This window comes from Phascolarctos cinereus, unplaced genomic scaffold, assembly GCF_003287225.1.
Source record: "Phascolarctos cinereus isolate Bilbo 61053 unplaced genomic scaffold, phaCin_HiC Scaffold_2;HRSCAF=192, whole genome shotgun sequence".
In the NCBI taxonomy this organism is placed as follows: Eukaryota; Metazoa; Chordata; class Mammalia; order Diprotodontia; family Phascolarctidae; genus Phascolarctos; species Phascolarctos cinereus.
Window position 1 is genome coordinate 87,446,250 of NW_027555625.1, and position 16,753 is coordinate 87,463,002.

At 35.6% G+C, this 16,753-nt stretch overlaps 1 protein-coding gene across 6 annotated transcripts in view; it reads left to right on the plus strand.

The window, feature by feature from the left end:
• Nucleotides 1-16,753, plus strand: part of EML4 (EMAP like 4) — a 181,429-nt gene that overhangs the window by 109,226 nt on the left and 55,450 nt on the right. For all 6 annotated transcript variants that reach the window (XM_021001221.2, XM_078149491.1, XM_021001222.2 and 3 more), the window contains 5 exons: nt 1,394-1,517; nt 3,023-3,172; nt 4,858-4,927; nt 6,981-7,091; nt 10,046-10,141. In XM_021001221.2, coding sequence (XP_020856880.1) covers nt 1,394-1,517; nt 3,023-3,172; nt 4,858-4,927; nt 6,981-7,091; nt 10,046-10,141 — 551 coding nt within the window. The remainder of the gene's footprint in view (nt 1-1,393; nt 1,518-3,022; nt 3,173-4,857; nt 4,928-6,980; nt 7,092-10,045; nt 10,142-16,753) is intronic.

A 16,753-nucleotide genomic window follows, 5' to 3' on the forward strand; every position in this document is an offset into this window, starting at 1 on the left:
GTTTCCTATTGCTCCTGTGATAAAATGCAAACTTATGTTTGGCGTTGGAAACAGTTTCCAACTTCACACACAGCATTCCATCTCAGTTTTCCCATTGTATAGGCTCCATGCCTAGAATGCACTCCTTCCTCACCTCTGTATCCTAAAATCCCTAGATTCTTTCAAAATTCAGCTCAATTGCACTCTCCTGCATGAGACTTTTTGATCTCCTAGGTGCTAACACTACCCTCATTATCCCTCTTCCCCCCTTCATATATACATATACATACACATACTATATACTGTATATATTTATATGTATATATATTAATATGTAATTTTTTCAATAGAGTAAACTCCTTGAGGAAAGGAATTGTGTTTTGTTTTGTTTTTCTCTGTTACCAGTGCCAAACATAATTGGTCATCAGCTCTTAAACATTTTGGTCTTAGGACCTCTTCACACTCGGAAAAATTATTGAGGATCCAAAGAGCTTTTGTTCATGTGGGTTATGTCTATTAGTATTTACCATATTAGAAATTAAAAGACATTTTAAATATATGAATTCATTTTAAAATAACAATAACAAACACACTGCATGTTAACACTTACCAAAGTGAAAAAAATTAGTGAGTGGCATTATTTCACATATTTTTGCAAATCTCTTTAATGCCTGGCTTGATAGAAAACAGCTGGATTTTTTTTTTAATCTTCTGCATTCAGTCTGTTGTAATATGTTGTTTTGGTTGAAGTATATGAAGGAAATCTGGCTTCACACAGATACATAGTTGGAAAACAGAGGAACATTTTAATAGGCAAATAACATCTTAATATTATTATGATGATAGTTTTGCCTTTGCAGACCCCATGAAAGGATCTGAGACCCCCAAGAGTCCTCAACTGTACTTTAAGAACTTCTGGATTAGGTACTTTGGGTATGGAACTGACCCCAGAAAGTTAGCATTCTTTAAACCAATGGAGCTAAATTTTTTCCCAAGAATCCCTTTGGTATCTGATTTTTAGCTTGAGTTGTTACTTTATTTTAGCTCCTGAAGTTCTGCTTTTTCCCCTATAGTATCCATATGTTCTGAGGTTTCCCCTTTTTTTAAAAGTCATGAATTGTTTTTACTTTGTAATTTCTTTTTAGTCTTTCCTTATCATTGTGATTAATTTAAACACTTTCCTTACATTTTCATAAAAGAAATACTTTTCTTATGTTTTACAGTGGTTTCTACCTTTTAATCTTAACTATGTTCTCTGCATCATTAATTTATATTTAATGAAGAAAAGGCAAATTTTAAAATGGCTGTCTTTGTTCTGTATTATCTCTCAGCATTAGCAGTTCAGGTTTTCCATTTGAGCTGATTGTTTGGCACATGTTTTTGATTTCATTTTTGCCTTTTCTTTTTTCAACAGAAGGAGAATATATCAAAATGTTCATGAGAGGTCGGCCAATCACAATGTTTATTCCTTCTGATGTCAACAGCTATGATGACATCCGAACTGAACTGCCTCCTGAGAAGCTTAAACTGGAGTGGGCGTATCCTACTATGTTACTATGCAGCAAATTTGTTTACTTTCCTTTAAAAGACAAAAACAAAAGCAAATTCTTCTTAGAGGCTGGATGGTGTATTGCAGGAATGGACAAGCAACAGCCTGAGGGCCAAATCTAACCCAGCCTGTTTTTTTATCATTTTAATACAATAAAACATCATTTTAAAAATGTAAAAAATTATTCTTAGCTCACCAGCTACAAGCCTGGGGATAATTTGAGAACCCCTAAACAGAAAGAGCACTGAATTTGGAGTCAGAACAACTGGATTCAGATTCCCATTGTGACACTTAACTAGATTTGTGACCTTAAGCAAGTCATTTAACTGCTCTAAGCCTCAGTTTCCTCATCTGCAAAATAAAGATAGTGCCTAAAATGCCTATTTCACTAGGTTGAGACTTAAATGAGATAATACATGTACATTTCTTTATAAACTTTAAAATGCTACTTAGATATCAGCTGATGAAAATTTTTGTTAGAAATCACTTAAATCCATTAAAATTAATATCGCTTCACACTGTAGTTCTGAAAAATTTGTGCCAAAGTACATTGATCTCAACTACATTTTTCACTTGCTGGTATCATTTACTTCTTTTTTATTGTAAAATAGTTTGTAACTTTTCTGTTATCTTTACCATATGTGAAATATCAGCTCTTTTGTTGTTACATTCCCTAGTTCATGAAACCCAGTTTCTCTTAAGCAACAATTTAAATACAGTCTCAGTGCTTCCCAAGTATCATGGTAGAAACTGAGATTGCGTATACTACCTATCCAATCCACTTAAAGCTAGTATATTTGATTTCTTTCCTTCCACATTTGTTGCTTCTGAGCACCAAGGTGTGAAGAATCTTCCCAGAAGCTTATTTTTCCTTCCCATGTCAGAAGCAGGAAGGTACTTCCTTAAACTGCTCAAAGCTGAGCATTCCTGAGCTCACATTGGAGATGTTTAATGCTCACAGTTCTCCCTGGAGAAGCCAAAGGAAAGCCAGCTGTTTTCGTTACCCAGAGCCTTGGCACGTTTTGGCAAGAACAAGAATATATCCTCTTACTATTGATAAAGTAAACCTAATTTCATCTGTTGGATGGCACAGTCTACGTTTTTTAAAGCATATATCCCTTAGTGTGCCCTTACTCTACAGATACCTTCTTAACTCTGAAATTGTTAACGTTCGTATGTACAAACAGATCACAGATTTTTAGTACTGAAAGGAAACTTGGAAATCATTTAGTCCATCCTCCTTATTTTATAGATGGGGAACAAGCAGACCAAAGGGGTTAAAATGCTAGTCCAGTGTCACGTGAGTGAGGAACAAAGCAGAGAATAGAGCCTAGATCTCCTGGACCATTCACTGCATGAAGAGAACATGTTAATTCTAAAAATTACCACACAATCAAAATGAATCATAGATGGGCTTAGAAGTACTTGTAAGGGAAGAACAATAATGTTTCACAATTACAACTATTAAAAACCTTGACTTTTTTCTTTTTTAAGATATGGCTATCGGGGAAAAGATTGTCGAGCTAATGTTTACCTTCTTCCTACCGGGGAAATAGTATATTTCATAGCTTCAGTAGTAGTTTTGTTTAATTATGAGGAAAGAACCCAGAGACATTACCTGAGTCACACAGACTGTGTAAAATGGTTGGTATTTCTTGACTGTTGCCTCTTCTTAAATAGTGGGGTTTTTGTATTCTGTTTTTGAAGTTTGAAGATTATTCTCTCCAAACAAGGTCAGGACTCATAAGGGAAATGTAGAAAATTCTTATGGAATTTTGATGACTGGAACTACAGAATTCCAAAGAAAAAAGAGTATCAGCAAAAGAAATAAAAATAAAAGTAGTCCCTACATAAATGGGTCTAACTTGTCCACCCCTTCTTTGTAATCTATCATACCAGCTTTGCTGACACTAATGGCAGACTTCTGAACAATCATCTAGATGTAGTTGTTAGTTAACATGTTTTTATTAAAATGTCACTGTATGTAGTTTGAAAATTTAGTATATTCTTTTTAAGGAGGGGTAATGTAGAATATGGCAAGTAACAAGCTGCCCAAACAGGGGTAAAATGCACACATTTGAGATCCTCTTCTGTGTCCATAAATGTATACAAACCAAATTATTTCATCAAATCTGAATTATATGAGACCTGAATTTTAGTATATAATCACAGTTATACTAAAGGAATGAAAATTAAAGTGCCATAGGTGGAGAGAGATGATAAAATAAATGAAAAGTCTTTATTAAAACATTAAAAAATTTCCCACCAAATGAGTTTTTTATATATGATTTTGCCTATTTTTCCAGTATATCCACGCATATATTTACATATACTGTATTTCTTTTTAAAGAGATCTCATTCTAGGTATGTTGCCTATATTTGAGTCACCACTTTTACTCACCAGGTTTATAAAATTAAATGGCAATGCAATATTGGTCTATTTTCCTGAATCTTATCATACTTTAATACTCCAAGTTATTGAATATTCATTAAAAATTTATCTACTCTAGTCCTATATTCACTTCCCATTCTAGTCATTATATCTTTATCTCTTGGCGCAAAGCCCACCTAATGTTGTTAATTTGTTCCATAAAAGTACAGCTTTGTGTGAAATTGCTTTACAGGGGGCAGTTTATGCACTAAGAACTATGAGAGAGATATGTTCCTAGGCAGATGGAGGGATGAGGAAAGGTATGTAGTGTGGAAGGGTACTAGCAGAGGGAGGTGAAGTTGGTCTCTGTTAACTGGCTGGAGGATAGATGTCACATCAAGCTTTCATGATGTCAGGGTGGAGTTCGGCAAGATGTTATCGTGAGACAATGTTAGTTGGTGCAACGTTACACAAGTCGTAATGATAGCTTTGCGTTATCAAGTTTTTCTCAGTGACTGTATATGATATTTAAAGCATTACAGACATTAGTTTCTTGAAAGAGTTTTACAAAGCTTTCTTTTCAAGAGGCGTTTCACTGTGTTCATTTGATACATAGCATTGGTATAAACTTAAGAACTGTAGAAGAGGATTCTGATGTGACATATTTACATTGTTTTGGTTTTCATAGGGTAAAAAAGCAGATAAAGAAAGAGGTTTTTTTCCTTTCAACTAAACATTTATTGAACACTTGATATGTGCAAGATGTTAATATTATGCTAATCATTTTTAATGTTGAAAATAAGATAATTGTCTGAACAGATAATTACCAAAATTGAAAAACATCTGTTTGAAAGATGTTGATACAAAAGTCGACTTTGGTTGTTTGGAATGCTACCTCTGGCTAATGTTATTATTAATGTGATTTTTTTGGTTGGGTTTTTTGTTTATTTTGTTTTAGCCTTGCTGTACATCCTGACAAAATGAGGATTGCAACTGGACAGATAGCTGGAGTGGATAAAGATGGAAGGGTAAGTGGTTCAGTTTAAATACTTTGACCTAATTGGAATTCTCAGCTAAGCTAGAATTAGTTGTATTTTTGATTTTTTTTGTTTTGTGGTGAGGCAGTTGGGGTTAAGTGACATGCTTAGGGGCACACAGCTAGTGTCGAGTGTCTGAGGGCAGATTTGAACCGGGTCCTCCTGACTCCAGGGCCAGTGCTTTATCCACTGCGCCACCTAGCTGCCCCAAATTAGTTGTATTTTTAACTTTTGAAATAGTTCACTAGTTATTTTATTTCCTTTAAATGATTACTAAAAGTTTTATAGCATAAGCAGAACAATGATGAAAAAAAAGACTATTTTAAAGAATGATGCATTTCATTTTTCATCATAATTATTCTTTTCCAAATGATTGTTCAATTTAAGATAACAATAAGACCTGAACATTTATTTCAGTGTTCTGACCTAAGAACTTATTCCCTTATTGAAGTGGTAACTTGCATGCTTACCCAGGAAAACTGGCACATGGGGGTGGTCTTTGTAATTTACCTTAAACAAGAAATTATCATTTTAGTTTTAAAACTTTCTGTTTTGGAGGCATTTAGGGTTAAGTAACTTGCCTAGAGCCATATAGCTAATAAGTGTCTGAGGCTGGATTTGAACTCAGGTCCTCCTGACTCCAGGGCCAGTTCATTGTGTCACCTAGCTTCCCCTGTCATAAAACATAATCGAAGATATCATTTAAGAACCTACGTTAGAAATCCTTTAAAATGTGCCACTTGGTGCAGTGAGCTGCATTAAGAGGGGAATGGCAGCTAGGAATAAGAAGATTATAATCCCATTTTTTATTCTCCCCTATTAAGACCACAGCAGGAATATTGTGTTTGTGTTCAGTTCTAAGAACCACATTCAGTAATGACATTAATAAGGTGAAGAGAATACTAAGGAGGGTAACCAGGATGAAGGGCCTCTAGTTTATACCATATGAAAATTGGTCAGAGGAGAGGAACTTTATCCAAGAGGAGACAAGACTTTGGGGGTTCATGGCAGTGCTCTTCAAGTAATTGACTTGGTCTCCTGGGTCCGAAAGGGTATCACCAGAAATATTGGGCAGAAGATGCAGATTTAGGCTTGTTATAAGAATAAAAACTTCCTAACCATTAGAATTCCCCCAGAATGTACTAGGCTGCTTCAGAAGGTAGCAGCTTCCTAATGGAGTTCTTCAGCCAAAGTTTTGATAGCTACTTTTCAGGTGTAATTAGCAGATATTCTTATATTGATTGGACTAGAGGGCCTCTGAGTTCCCTTCCAACCTTGGAATTCTGTGGGTTTATTTGTTCAACACTGTAATGAAACCTAATGAGACTTTTGTAGGAAAGAAACACAGTAGCTTCAATTCCATGATATAAGGAGAAAATTCTATATATAATAATGTGTATTTTTAGGTCTTTGGAGCACCGTTTTTGCATACTTCCCATCTCAGAAAACTCCAGTGGCTCCCCTTTTGCTCTAGAAGAAAATATGAATGAAGGATATCCCTGACCCCAGCCTACTTTCCCAGTGTTATTATACGTTACTCCGTTCCCTACATTCTACTGTCCAGCTAAATTGGCCTTCTTTCTTTTTCTCCATCTCTAGTCTCCCAGTGCTCTTCTCAATTCCACTTCTAAAATTTCTTGTTTCCTTATGACCCAGTTTAAGCACTGTATTCTACCTGTTTTTTTCCTGATCTCCCCTCAGACGTAATTTGTTTTTTGTCTTATATATATATTGGGTATATGCTTTTTTATGTACGTGTGCCTTGGTAGCATTAAGCTTCTTAAAGAAAGAGACTTCTTACATCTTTATCTTTATATCCCCAGTGCCTAATATGGTGCCTAATGTTTCTGCAGCAGGCACTTAATAAATGCTTGTTGATTGATTGGTTAAATAATTTATATCCTATTTTTTCCTTCTAATTCATCCCCAGTTAAATTGTTTTTGTGGGACTATTATTGTGGTCTTTATATTAATCTAAGTAACTGTTGGGTTTTCCTTGGCTATTTTAGCCATCTTTCTTATGCTTGTCACTTTCCTTTTGTAGCCTCTACAGCCCCACGTCAGAGTTTGGGACTCAGTCAGTCTGGCCACACTGCAAGTTATTGGGCTTGGAACTTTTGAACGTGGAGTGGGTTGTCTGGATTTTTCAAAAGCAGTGAGTAAGACTTTTATGATTTTGTCTTTTTAAAAAATTGTAAAGGATTAATGTGAAATCAAAGTCACATTAGTTGGTCTAAAGAAAGTTGAAAAATAAATGCTATGTATTCCTTAAGCTAGTAAAAGTTTTCAGATTATGTGTACACCAAAATCCCAGTATAAAACTATCTTAAGTGTCTTTTCTAAGTGAAATCCCCTTTGAAGTCCTTAAATAAACCCTCTGGGGTCAGATTCAAGACAGGAACATCTTCTCATGGCTCACCTTTATGTAGAAATTTCAATTCAATTTATGGGCTACTTATTTGTGTACCTGTTGTAGCCTCTCCCTACAAGTAGAATATAGATTTGAGGGCAAGAAATTGTTTCCTTTTCATCTTTATATCACCAGTCCCTTCACAGTAACTTTTAACAAGTAGGTGCAAAGTAAACAGGAAAGATGGACGGCAAGGACCAGCATTCATTGGCAGGTCAGGTGAGAACCTGGACGTCTAGGGGATGTAATGGTAATCCTTTCCCATTTTTGCTTTTATAAACTGACCTAGAAACTGAGCTGCCATGTATAACATTATTTCTTTAGGAAAATGCATTGAACTCTAAACAGCCAGTTACCTAAGTTAGGCAGACAAGTTCCATTTATTAAAAATTCCAGCCATTTTATTGAATACCTCTTTTAAAATGCTAATATTTCCTCTATACACATCTTTTTTCTTTAACTGAATTTATGAAATTTTTGGAGTAGGGAAATCCAGGGAGTTAACTCTTTCTGCCTGTGCAGATCAGCTTCTTCTCTGCCACTTAAAGGTATTATTTTTTTTAACTATCTAAAGCTTCCTGGGACATGGAGAGGTTGAGTGGTATGCCCAGGGTCACAGAACCAGTGTGGGTCAGAAGTGGGACTTGAACAGTGATCTTGCTGACTCCTAGACTCTCTATATATTACACTTCCTGTGTAGCCTCTCAGACTTTAATCAGATCAATCATATTCAGGATATTACAATTTTTCGTAGTAGAGGTATGAGGGAAGAGAATTTTGAAGCAGGGAGGGACTAACTAGAATGACTAGAATAGAATGATATCTGGCAGATGGGGAGAGAAGGCAAAGACATGGGTTTTTCTGAAAGATTCAGAAAAGAGAAGGGGGGAACAAAGATAAATTTTGCCTGCTTTCATCTTTCCCTTGGACCCCAGATTGCTGCTGCCATGTTGCTAAAACATGAATTAAAATTGCAGTAGTTTGGAAGGCTCAATACTTCAGTTTTCCTTATTTCATTACAACATTCCCAACGTATGCTTTTCTAGTTACAGATTCTCTAGTTCAATTATGTTTATCTCTATCTAGTCTCTACTCATACATTGGTTAGGAGGAGAGACACTATGACTTCATATTATCAGTAAAGTATTCTACCATTTCTCCATTCAAGGGGCCTTGAGAATGCACTCTCTGGAGATATGGAGGATCTGCTCTACCTTTTTTATTCTTTACATTTATAGCTCCCATACCTAATACTGTACCTACCACTTAGTAATTGCATAATAAGTGTTTGCCAAGTAAATACCTGGAACAGCAGATCAGATCATCTTCTATCAGCACTACTTCCTAAACTACGAAATTTTCATTAAGGAAATGGAAATGGTGTGAGTAAAATTAGGAGAATGGAATTTAATGCATTTTGATTAGAGTTGCCTACTCTTAGTTTATCTGTAATAATTGAATTTCACAAATTTCATTTTCCTTTGTCAGAGCCCTTAGCCAAATTGCTAGCAAATAGTGTGTTATTGATTTTCTTTTCCGTCTTCCATCAACCCTCTGAAAGATGCTAACAGGGGAGATAAATTATATAAAGATAGACACAGGAAGAATGAATAGGAGAATTCAAAGAAACTGGAAAATCTACAAATTGTATTATTTTCAAACTGAACAATCTAGAGTTAGATGATTCCTAAAGGAAAGCAGCCTCACAAAAATGTAAAGCTAAAAAACGTTAAACAATAACAACTATGATAATTTTCTTCAGAAATTTAACACCACGAATAGGTACTATATTCATTTTTTCTAGTTTCCAGTAGACATAATTGTGAAACCTCAAACTCCGCATTTATAAAACTGAGCTCATCTTTTCCCACTAAACCCCTGCACTTCTTGCTAACATCTGTCTTTTTGTTGATAGTACTGCCATCTGCCCTGTCTGTCCCTCCATATCTACTCAGCTGCTAAATCTTGTTATTTTGACCAATGCAATTTCTTTGTCTGTCCTTTCCTCTATTCTCACAACTACCACCTGCTGTCTATCTCCTCTCCATTTCATTAACTGTAGTCTTCCACTATGATCATATCATTTCTCTGATCCAAATTTAAATTCTTGATGCTGGCATTCAAGGCCCTTCATATTCTGGCCTCATCCTACATCCCCTTTGTTGTCTCATACTGTTGTCCTTCATATATTTCCTACATTCTAACCAAGCTAGACTACCTGGATTGAGTACATCCCTGCATCCAAGTAAGAAATATCTCTCTTCTCCCTTGGGATACTTTTCTTACTTGTTTACTTAGCTCTCCTTTGCCTATAACAGTCTATCGTATATCATACTTATTTATATAGATGTCATCCCTTTCTCTTCCTATCTCTTGTGTGCCCTTCCCATAACATTTGACCTTAAGCTCTTTGTGTATAAAAATGCTCACTTTTCGACATTGTATTCCCAGAAGCCTAGCTCAGTGCCGTGCATAGAGTAAGCACTTAATACATGTTTGTTCAATCTAGTTGTATTTTACAGAATGCATTTTTAATTAGTTTAAAAGAAATTATAGCCTATTACTTGTCTTAAGCTTTTCACAGTTGTGCTTGATATGGTTGTATGGCATAAGGAACAATTGTTGGACCTTAATAATGTATATTTAATGATTATTACATCTTGTAATAAAGAACTTTTATTGGCTTTTCTTTAAAATAGGATTCAGGTGTTCATTTATGTGTAGTTGATGACTCCAATGACCACATGCTGACTGTGTGGGACTGGCAGAAAAAATCAAAAAGAGCAGAAATCAAGGTAAACTGAATCTATTAAAAATTAAGCCTGTCATCATAAACTCCTTTCTTGCTTAGATGGAATCATTATATTTTAGCCATGTTACCTACCCTATAAATGCCAAGAATGTGACTCTTTGTGCTAAATTACGCAATACTAATTCATTATAATATTCCCTTGATATCTGCACTTCAATTATGCAAGATTAGGATTAGCCACAAGGATTTAAACTGCTATCAATTATATAACAAAAATATGCTACTAAAGTGTTAAAGCAAATAAAATAAATGTGAAGGTACAAAAGATACTATTCTTGGCCCTGTTCTCTTTTCAGAAGTTATAACAGCTCTCAGAATGTTAAAGTTAGACATGATCTTAGCAATTACCTTTTCATATCTGCTCAGACATCTTCAGTGGTTATTCCCTGTTGCTTACCAAATAAATTTCAGACTTCCTTGTCATTTAAGATACTTTACAGCCTGGTTCCATCTCACATTTCAGCCTTTTCATATTATTCACCTCTACATACTACATTCCAGCCAAATTAGACTACTTTCTGCATTTTACTAACACCATGCTTTTGCACATGCTGTTTCTATCTGATGTGTCCTTCCCAATCCTCTTCCTTTTGAATTCCTAACACATCATTTAAAGCACATTACAAAGACTATCTTCTAGAATTTCTCTAGTTGGTAAACATCTTCCATTGGCCCTCACATAGCACTTTAGTATATAATTCTCGTGTATTGGTTATTATAATTATCTGTGTTGTTGTCTTAACCCCCAGTAGACTGCAAACTAAATAGGGACCATGTCTTATCTAAACTTTGTAACTCACCCAATACCTGACACAGTGCCCTCTGAACAATAGTGGGCACTCTTATAACAATTTGTTAAATGAATTTTAATGAGTGAATGTAGTCCAAACTCATTTTATGGATAAGAAAATAGTGATACAGACTAGGTTAAGTTGCTTGTTCAAGATCATATGACTAGTTAGTGGCAGAGCTGGAAATAGAACTTACCTCTTCAGATAAATGTCTTCAGTCTGAAAGGGATTTTGATTTTAGGTATGTGACATTTTTAGTTTGAGTTGAACTCCCTGAGGAAGGAGTTCTAGCTCATGTGAAAGTCAGGAACACCAAACAGCACACAGATACCAGGAACTGGGTATAGAGTTCAGTTAGTTTTTAAAAAACCAAAGGCAGAAAGAATAAAGTCAAACTAGAAATTCACAACAAGATGTAGTATAGCCTGGCATGGTGGCAAACCACCAGTAATCCTTACTACTAGCAGAGACTGAAGCTAATGAATTGCTTGAGTTCAGATTTCTGAGCTACAGGAAGGCTAAAGCTAATCCTGTCTGATGCTAGTATGATGAGCCACCAGGAGCAGAAGGCTACCAGGTTGTCTAGGGAAAGAAAATCAGATCAGAAAAGAGTAGGTTAAGGCTTCCATGTTAAAGTGTTGTATCCCAGTGCTTGGAAAAGGATGGATTCATATATTTAGGACATAGTATGAATTGAGGCCATATCCATAAAATGAGATATCTTTAAATGGAAAGGATTATGCAGTTATATTAAAATAAACTCACAGCAAAAGGTTTTTTACATTTTTTCCATTCAAAATGGAGATGTATTTTTTGGGCAACATTTTTTTTTCTTTCTAAAGATTAGGCCTTTTTATCTCACCCAGGCTAGAAGCACAGGGGCTACTTTGATGGGTGTAGGAGTTTTGACCTGCGCCATTTCCAACCTCAGCTGGTTCTTCCCTCATTAGGCAACCCGTTGGCTTCCTTCTCCCACAGGCTCACCATATTAATGCCAACAGTGTGGATGCCCAATTGGCTTAACCCACTGCAGCTCAGAATTTGAGGTCTGATCCACTAGCCTCAGCCTTCCCCAGCAGCAGGGATTACAGGTATAAGACATCACAGCTATATTGCCATGCATTTTTCCATTCAAAATAAGCCAGTTTTGGAGGGGGAGAATGTATAGCCTTTGTTCAGATCAATACAATAAGAAGGTCCTAAATGAAATTACATTGTTCACTCTGCATTTGAGGCAGAAACAGCCTTTCATTCCCTCAAGTTTTCAAAGGTATTCAGAATTAACAGTGTAACTGAAACATGCCTAAGACATTTTCAGTGCTTTTGAATATTGTTCTCGTGGTCTTCTTCAGACGCTATCTCTGCTTCATATATGTCCCATTCCTGTAAGTTTCAGAATGACAGACTGCAATTTTGAAAATTGATTTTATTTTGTGTTTTTCTCTTCTTGCTTTTGGGAATGGGGTGTCTTTTGGAAGACATGGAAGTTTTGATCATACTTAACCACCAAAGTAAATTAAAGCCTGGGAAAAACAACAAGCTTTAAAAATAAAGCTGGCTGTAAATTATCTCTTCTAGCTGTCTTTCAGGTTAAATGATATACTGAGTATTAGATCATGAGGAAAAGCTTTATTGGGATGTGTAAACTTTGATTCTATGTATTCGAAACAATCTTCTCTTCATACTGGTAATGTGCCTACCTTTATTGACTTTTTTTTGAAAAAGAAGAAATTGCATTCACACACAATTCTTAGTCAAAATAGATGAAAGACTTGGCTTAAGGTTTAATCAGAGACAGGTTTTTTAAAATATGTTTTGTCGGTGTGTATTTTTAAACTTTTAAAATTAAAACCTAATTTAAACGCTAACTTAAAAGCTCATATTAAAGATTATTTCATTTTACAGACCCCCTCCAAATTACAACTTGGCCCTACTTCATTTTCACTAACACATCCAGGGGTGGGGTAGGGAGGAGGATATATTAGATGAGTATTTGTAATTGCGTAGCTCTTGTTTTAGATGCTGAGTCATCAATCTCATAACTTTTGCTTTCCCTTGGGCTATATTGTTTGGCTATAACTGAAGACATTTTGCTCTAGTTTGGGTCAAAAATGAGGAAGCGTTGGACCATTTTGTGTCTGCTCAGTATTAGCACAGTATTAGACTATGTTTATCTTGGTTACTAAATTCAGCAGGATAACAGCATGGACCAGAAGTTGCAAAACAGGCTGAATTCATTTTAACCATTTCTGCACATCGATGACAAATGATGTCTTATCCTTGAAAATCAGGCCAGAAATGTTCACCTCTGCAGTGCTACTCAGAGCGTTGTATACATTAGGTCGTTTCGCAATAAAGACAGACAAGCAGACACCTGTAGTCAACTCACATGTAATAGAAAGAAACTTGTACAGAATATCCCTACACGATCAAATAACAAATAAGAAACTATGAAATTAAGGAGTGGTACGTGTACCTTGAGTCAGTTTTCCATTTGAAGAGACACCAAATGGGTCCTGTAGCAAAGATAATTGATTTTAACAGTCTGTACCACAAGTAGTCAACCATCAAGATGAAAATTTGGTGGAAGTCAGAGGGTCTAGTCCTTTTGCAAGTGCTGGTAGAGGGAGGAAATGTTGAACAAGAGGTGGGCATTTGGTAGATCTGTGTTCTAATTGTATCAAGCAACAAAGGAACTGAATCTAGGTATCATTTTGAGGAAAAAATCTGTGGGCTCATTATTGGTTCTGTCAGCTCAGAACTTTGCACATTAGTTTTCAGTCATCATTGAATTAGTTTGAGACAACTTCACCCTCTTTTTCTTTTGTTGAGTATTTGCGATGTGCGTAGTAGTGTGATAATCACAGGGGAAATACCATAAAAAAAAGGAAACAAAAACTATGTCCCCTCCCTTAGGGACTTATAAGCCAAAATTTCCATTTTGAGGAGAAATAGATTCAGACTGGATTTTAGAGTTCGTGATTTGTTTGCCTTTGCAAAGGATCCCATTTTTTATTAGAAATATAAAGTTTTCAGGAATTTTGAAGAAATGAAGGGGAAATGTAATGCTTATTTTTTACGTTCCTTTTACAGCTGTAAAGTCACATTGATAATATAGGAATACAGAAATGTATTCTATGTAACTTTTCTAATAAAATTATCTTGTTTGATAAATTTTATATAACAGTAATAGAAATACCTCTTTTAACTCATTTTTAGATGTTTTACATTTTGAACTTTGGGAAATCTAGGATTATAGTTTTTATCAGTTTGAAGTACATAAAATATTAAGCAGAGGAGGCCATCTTCATTTTTATAAAATTAAGGCCCCTTCCTGGCCCTGCCTGAGAATGGGTAATGGTGAGGGAGCTATCAGTTGTCAGGAAGGGTTCAACTTTGGAGGGGAAGAGGTGTGGAGAAAAGAAGGTTATTGGTTAGGTCAATAAGTTTATTCAAAAGTCACCAAATGGGGCTTACACTAAATCCAATTCAGGGTGCAAAATCACCAGCATTTAACAGGAAAATGCCCAGAACAAAATCAAAGATCCAAGATTGTTCTGCCTTTAGATCTATGATTTCCTGAAGATACAGATGCAAGAAAAACTTTTTTGAGCTACCGTCAAGGCAGGAGCTGTAGCTTTACACTCTTCCCCACCTGGACATGCAGCAGTTCTCATACATTTGACGATAGAATTATCCACTGTAAAGCAAATATAAAAACGTTAATTTTCTCACAAAAGAGCTGAGGGAAAAACCACAAATCTTGTTGAATGAAACTTTTCCCAAATGTAACTTAATTTACTTGGTCACATATTCTTATCTCCCACCTTCAGCAGTTCTTCTGCTGTTCATTTTATGTTTCATTTTAAATCTGAAAACTAACATAATACATTTTGCAAAGCACTGGATTAGGTGTCAGAAGAACCCAGGTTCAAGTCTGGCTCTATTATTTACAAAAGTATTCATATTTGAACTAAGAGTAATAGTTCGTGCTTATGTAATACTTTAAGATATATGAAATAGTTTACTTGCAACAACCCAGTGAGATAGGTGTTATCAGTATTACTTTCTGTACTTTAGGTACTCAAGTTAAGTGATTTGCCTATCACAAAATATATGAGTTGGAAGTGACTTCAGAAGCCACTTAGTCCAACCACTGTCCTCCTGCAGCAGAGGTGTCAAACTGGCAACCTCTAAAACTCCAGAGTACTGCCCAAACCAAAGGTTATATTAGCTCTTTTATCTGCCACATCACAGTGACTCGTGTTGAACTTGTAATCCACTCTAAAACCAAAGTCTTGTTCCCATGAAGTACTCCAGCTATGTATGTCTTCTCAACCCCACACTTAATATAGTTGGTTTTTTAATCCTTGTATAAGATATAAGTAAGTTTACTAAATTGAAGCAGTGACTTGGCCCAGTAGGTCTGCATTTAGAATCAGAGGACCTGATGTCAATTCTGGCTCTGCCACTTACTCCCTATGTGACCTCAGGTCACTTTGCTTCTTTGTTCCTTAGATTTTTTTGAGGGATGCTTTGCCTCTGAGGTCCCTTCCAGCTCTAAATCTGTAACCCCATAAATTAATTTTATTTAGTTCTGCCTTAATATTCTAGGCTTCAGGAAATTGTAAAGCTCCTTGTATGACTCTAAGCTTCCCATGGAAGTAAAGGTCTATCTTTTTCATAACATTCTACTATTGTTGCTGTTTGGCAATAAGATATAGAATGCTGTGTTTGACAAAGAAATAGGAATACATATTACAGAGACCATTGTAAAGGCAAGTGTGAATAGAACTTGTAGAACACCATGAGTAAAAGATTTCATCAAAGAAGAGAAGGTGGGCTGATGAGGGATGATAGGTGGACAGCCAGTGCTTTACTAGTGCCCTCATAATGTCAGAAGAAAGAAAAGAAGGCTTTAAGCAGTGTGGTAGACTCTTTTGTAGCCTGCCTATGAGAAGACATGGTAAGAGTCACACAAGATCAGCAGCAGTGGATGGATTGCAGTCTTATGGTATAGAGCTTCAGAGTTTATAAGATCATAGCTCTATTTAAGCAATTAAATAAACTAATATTAGAGCAGAATTTTTTAAATCTGACATTTGTTCAATGTATAGAGTTCAGTTGAACTATTAATAGCCTTTACAATGAAGTTAATTATAAATGTAATGCAAATGTCAAAACAGTTTCTCTCTGAAGCAGTGATATATAGCACACAATCAGATTGCCAGCAAAATTAGTGTAGTATCCATTCTGGCTCTATTATAGCATAACATTTCATTTATATTTTTGTCCTTGTTCATTTTCTTTCTATGAACTTATGAAAAATAGACTAAATACTTCAGTTCCCATTGAAACTCATTACTGTTAACTCAAAAAAAGAACATGGTTCAAGATGCTAACAGGCAGAGGGACTCTTTGTTCCAGTTTTGACTCTATCACAGATTCCAACTTCCAACTCTAATAAAACTGTTCAACTTTTTCTCATTATTCTGTGCCCTGAGTTGTTTGGTTTGTTTTGGGTTTTTTTTGTTTTGTTTTGTTTAGTTTTAACAAGTAGAGCTACATGCCGTTTTTTTTTCTAATTTACAGAAACAAATGGATCAATACTACCTTCATAGCTGCCACTCCCAGCCCTTTGAAGCCTAGTAAAGTGATAGGAGAGTGAGTGTGTGTGTGTGTGTGTGGTGTGTGTGTGTTAGTCTTTAGATCAGAAGTCAGCAAAAACCTCACACCAAAGAAGGCCCTGAATCTCTCATTAGTCTTGTGAAAATAATGGTAACTTTAAAAAGCAATAACCATGT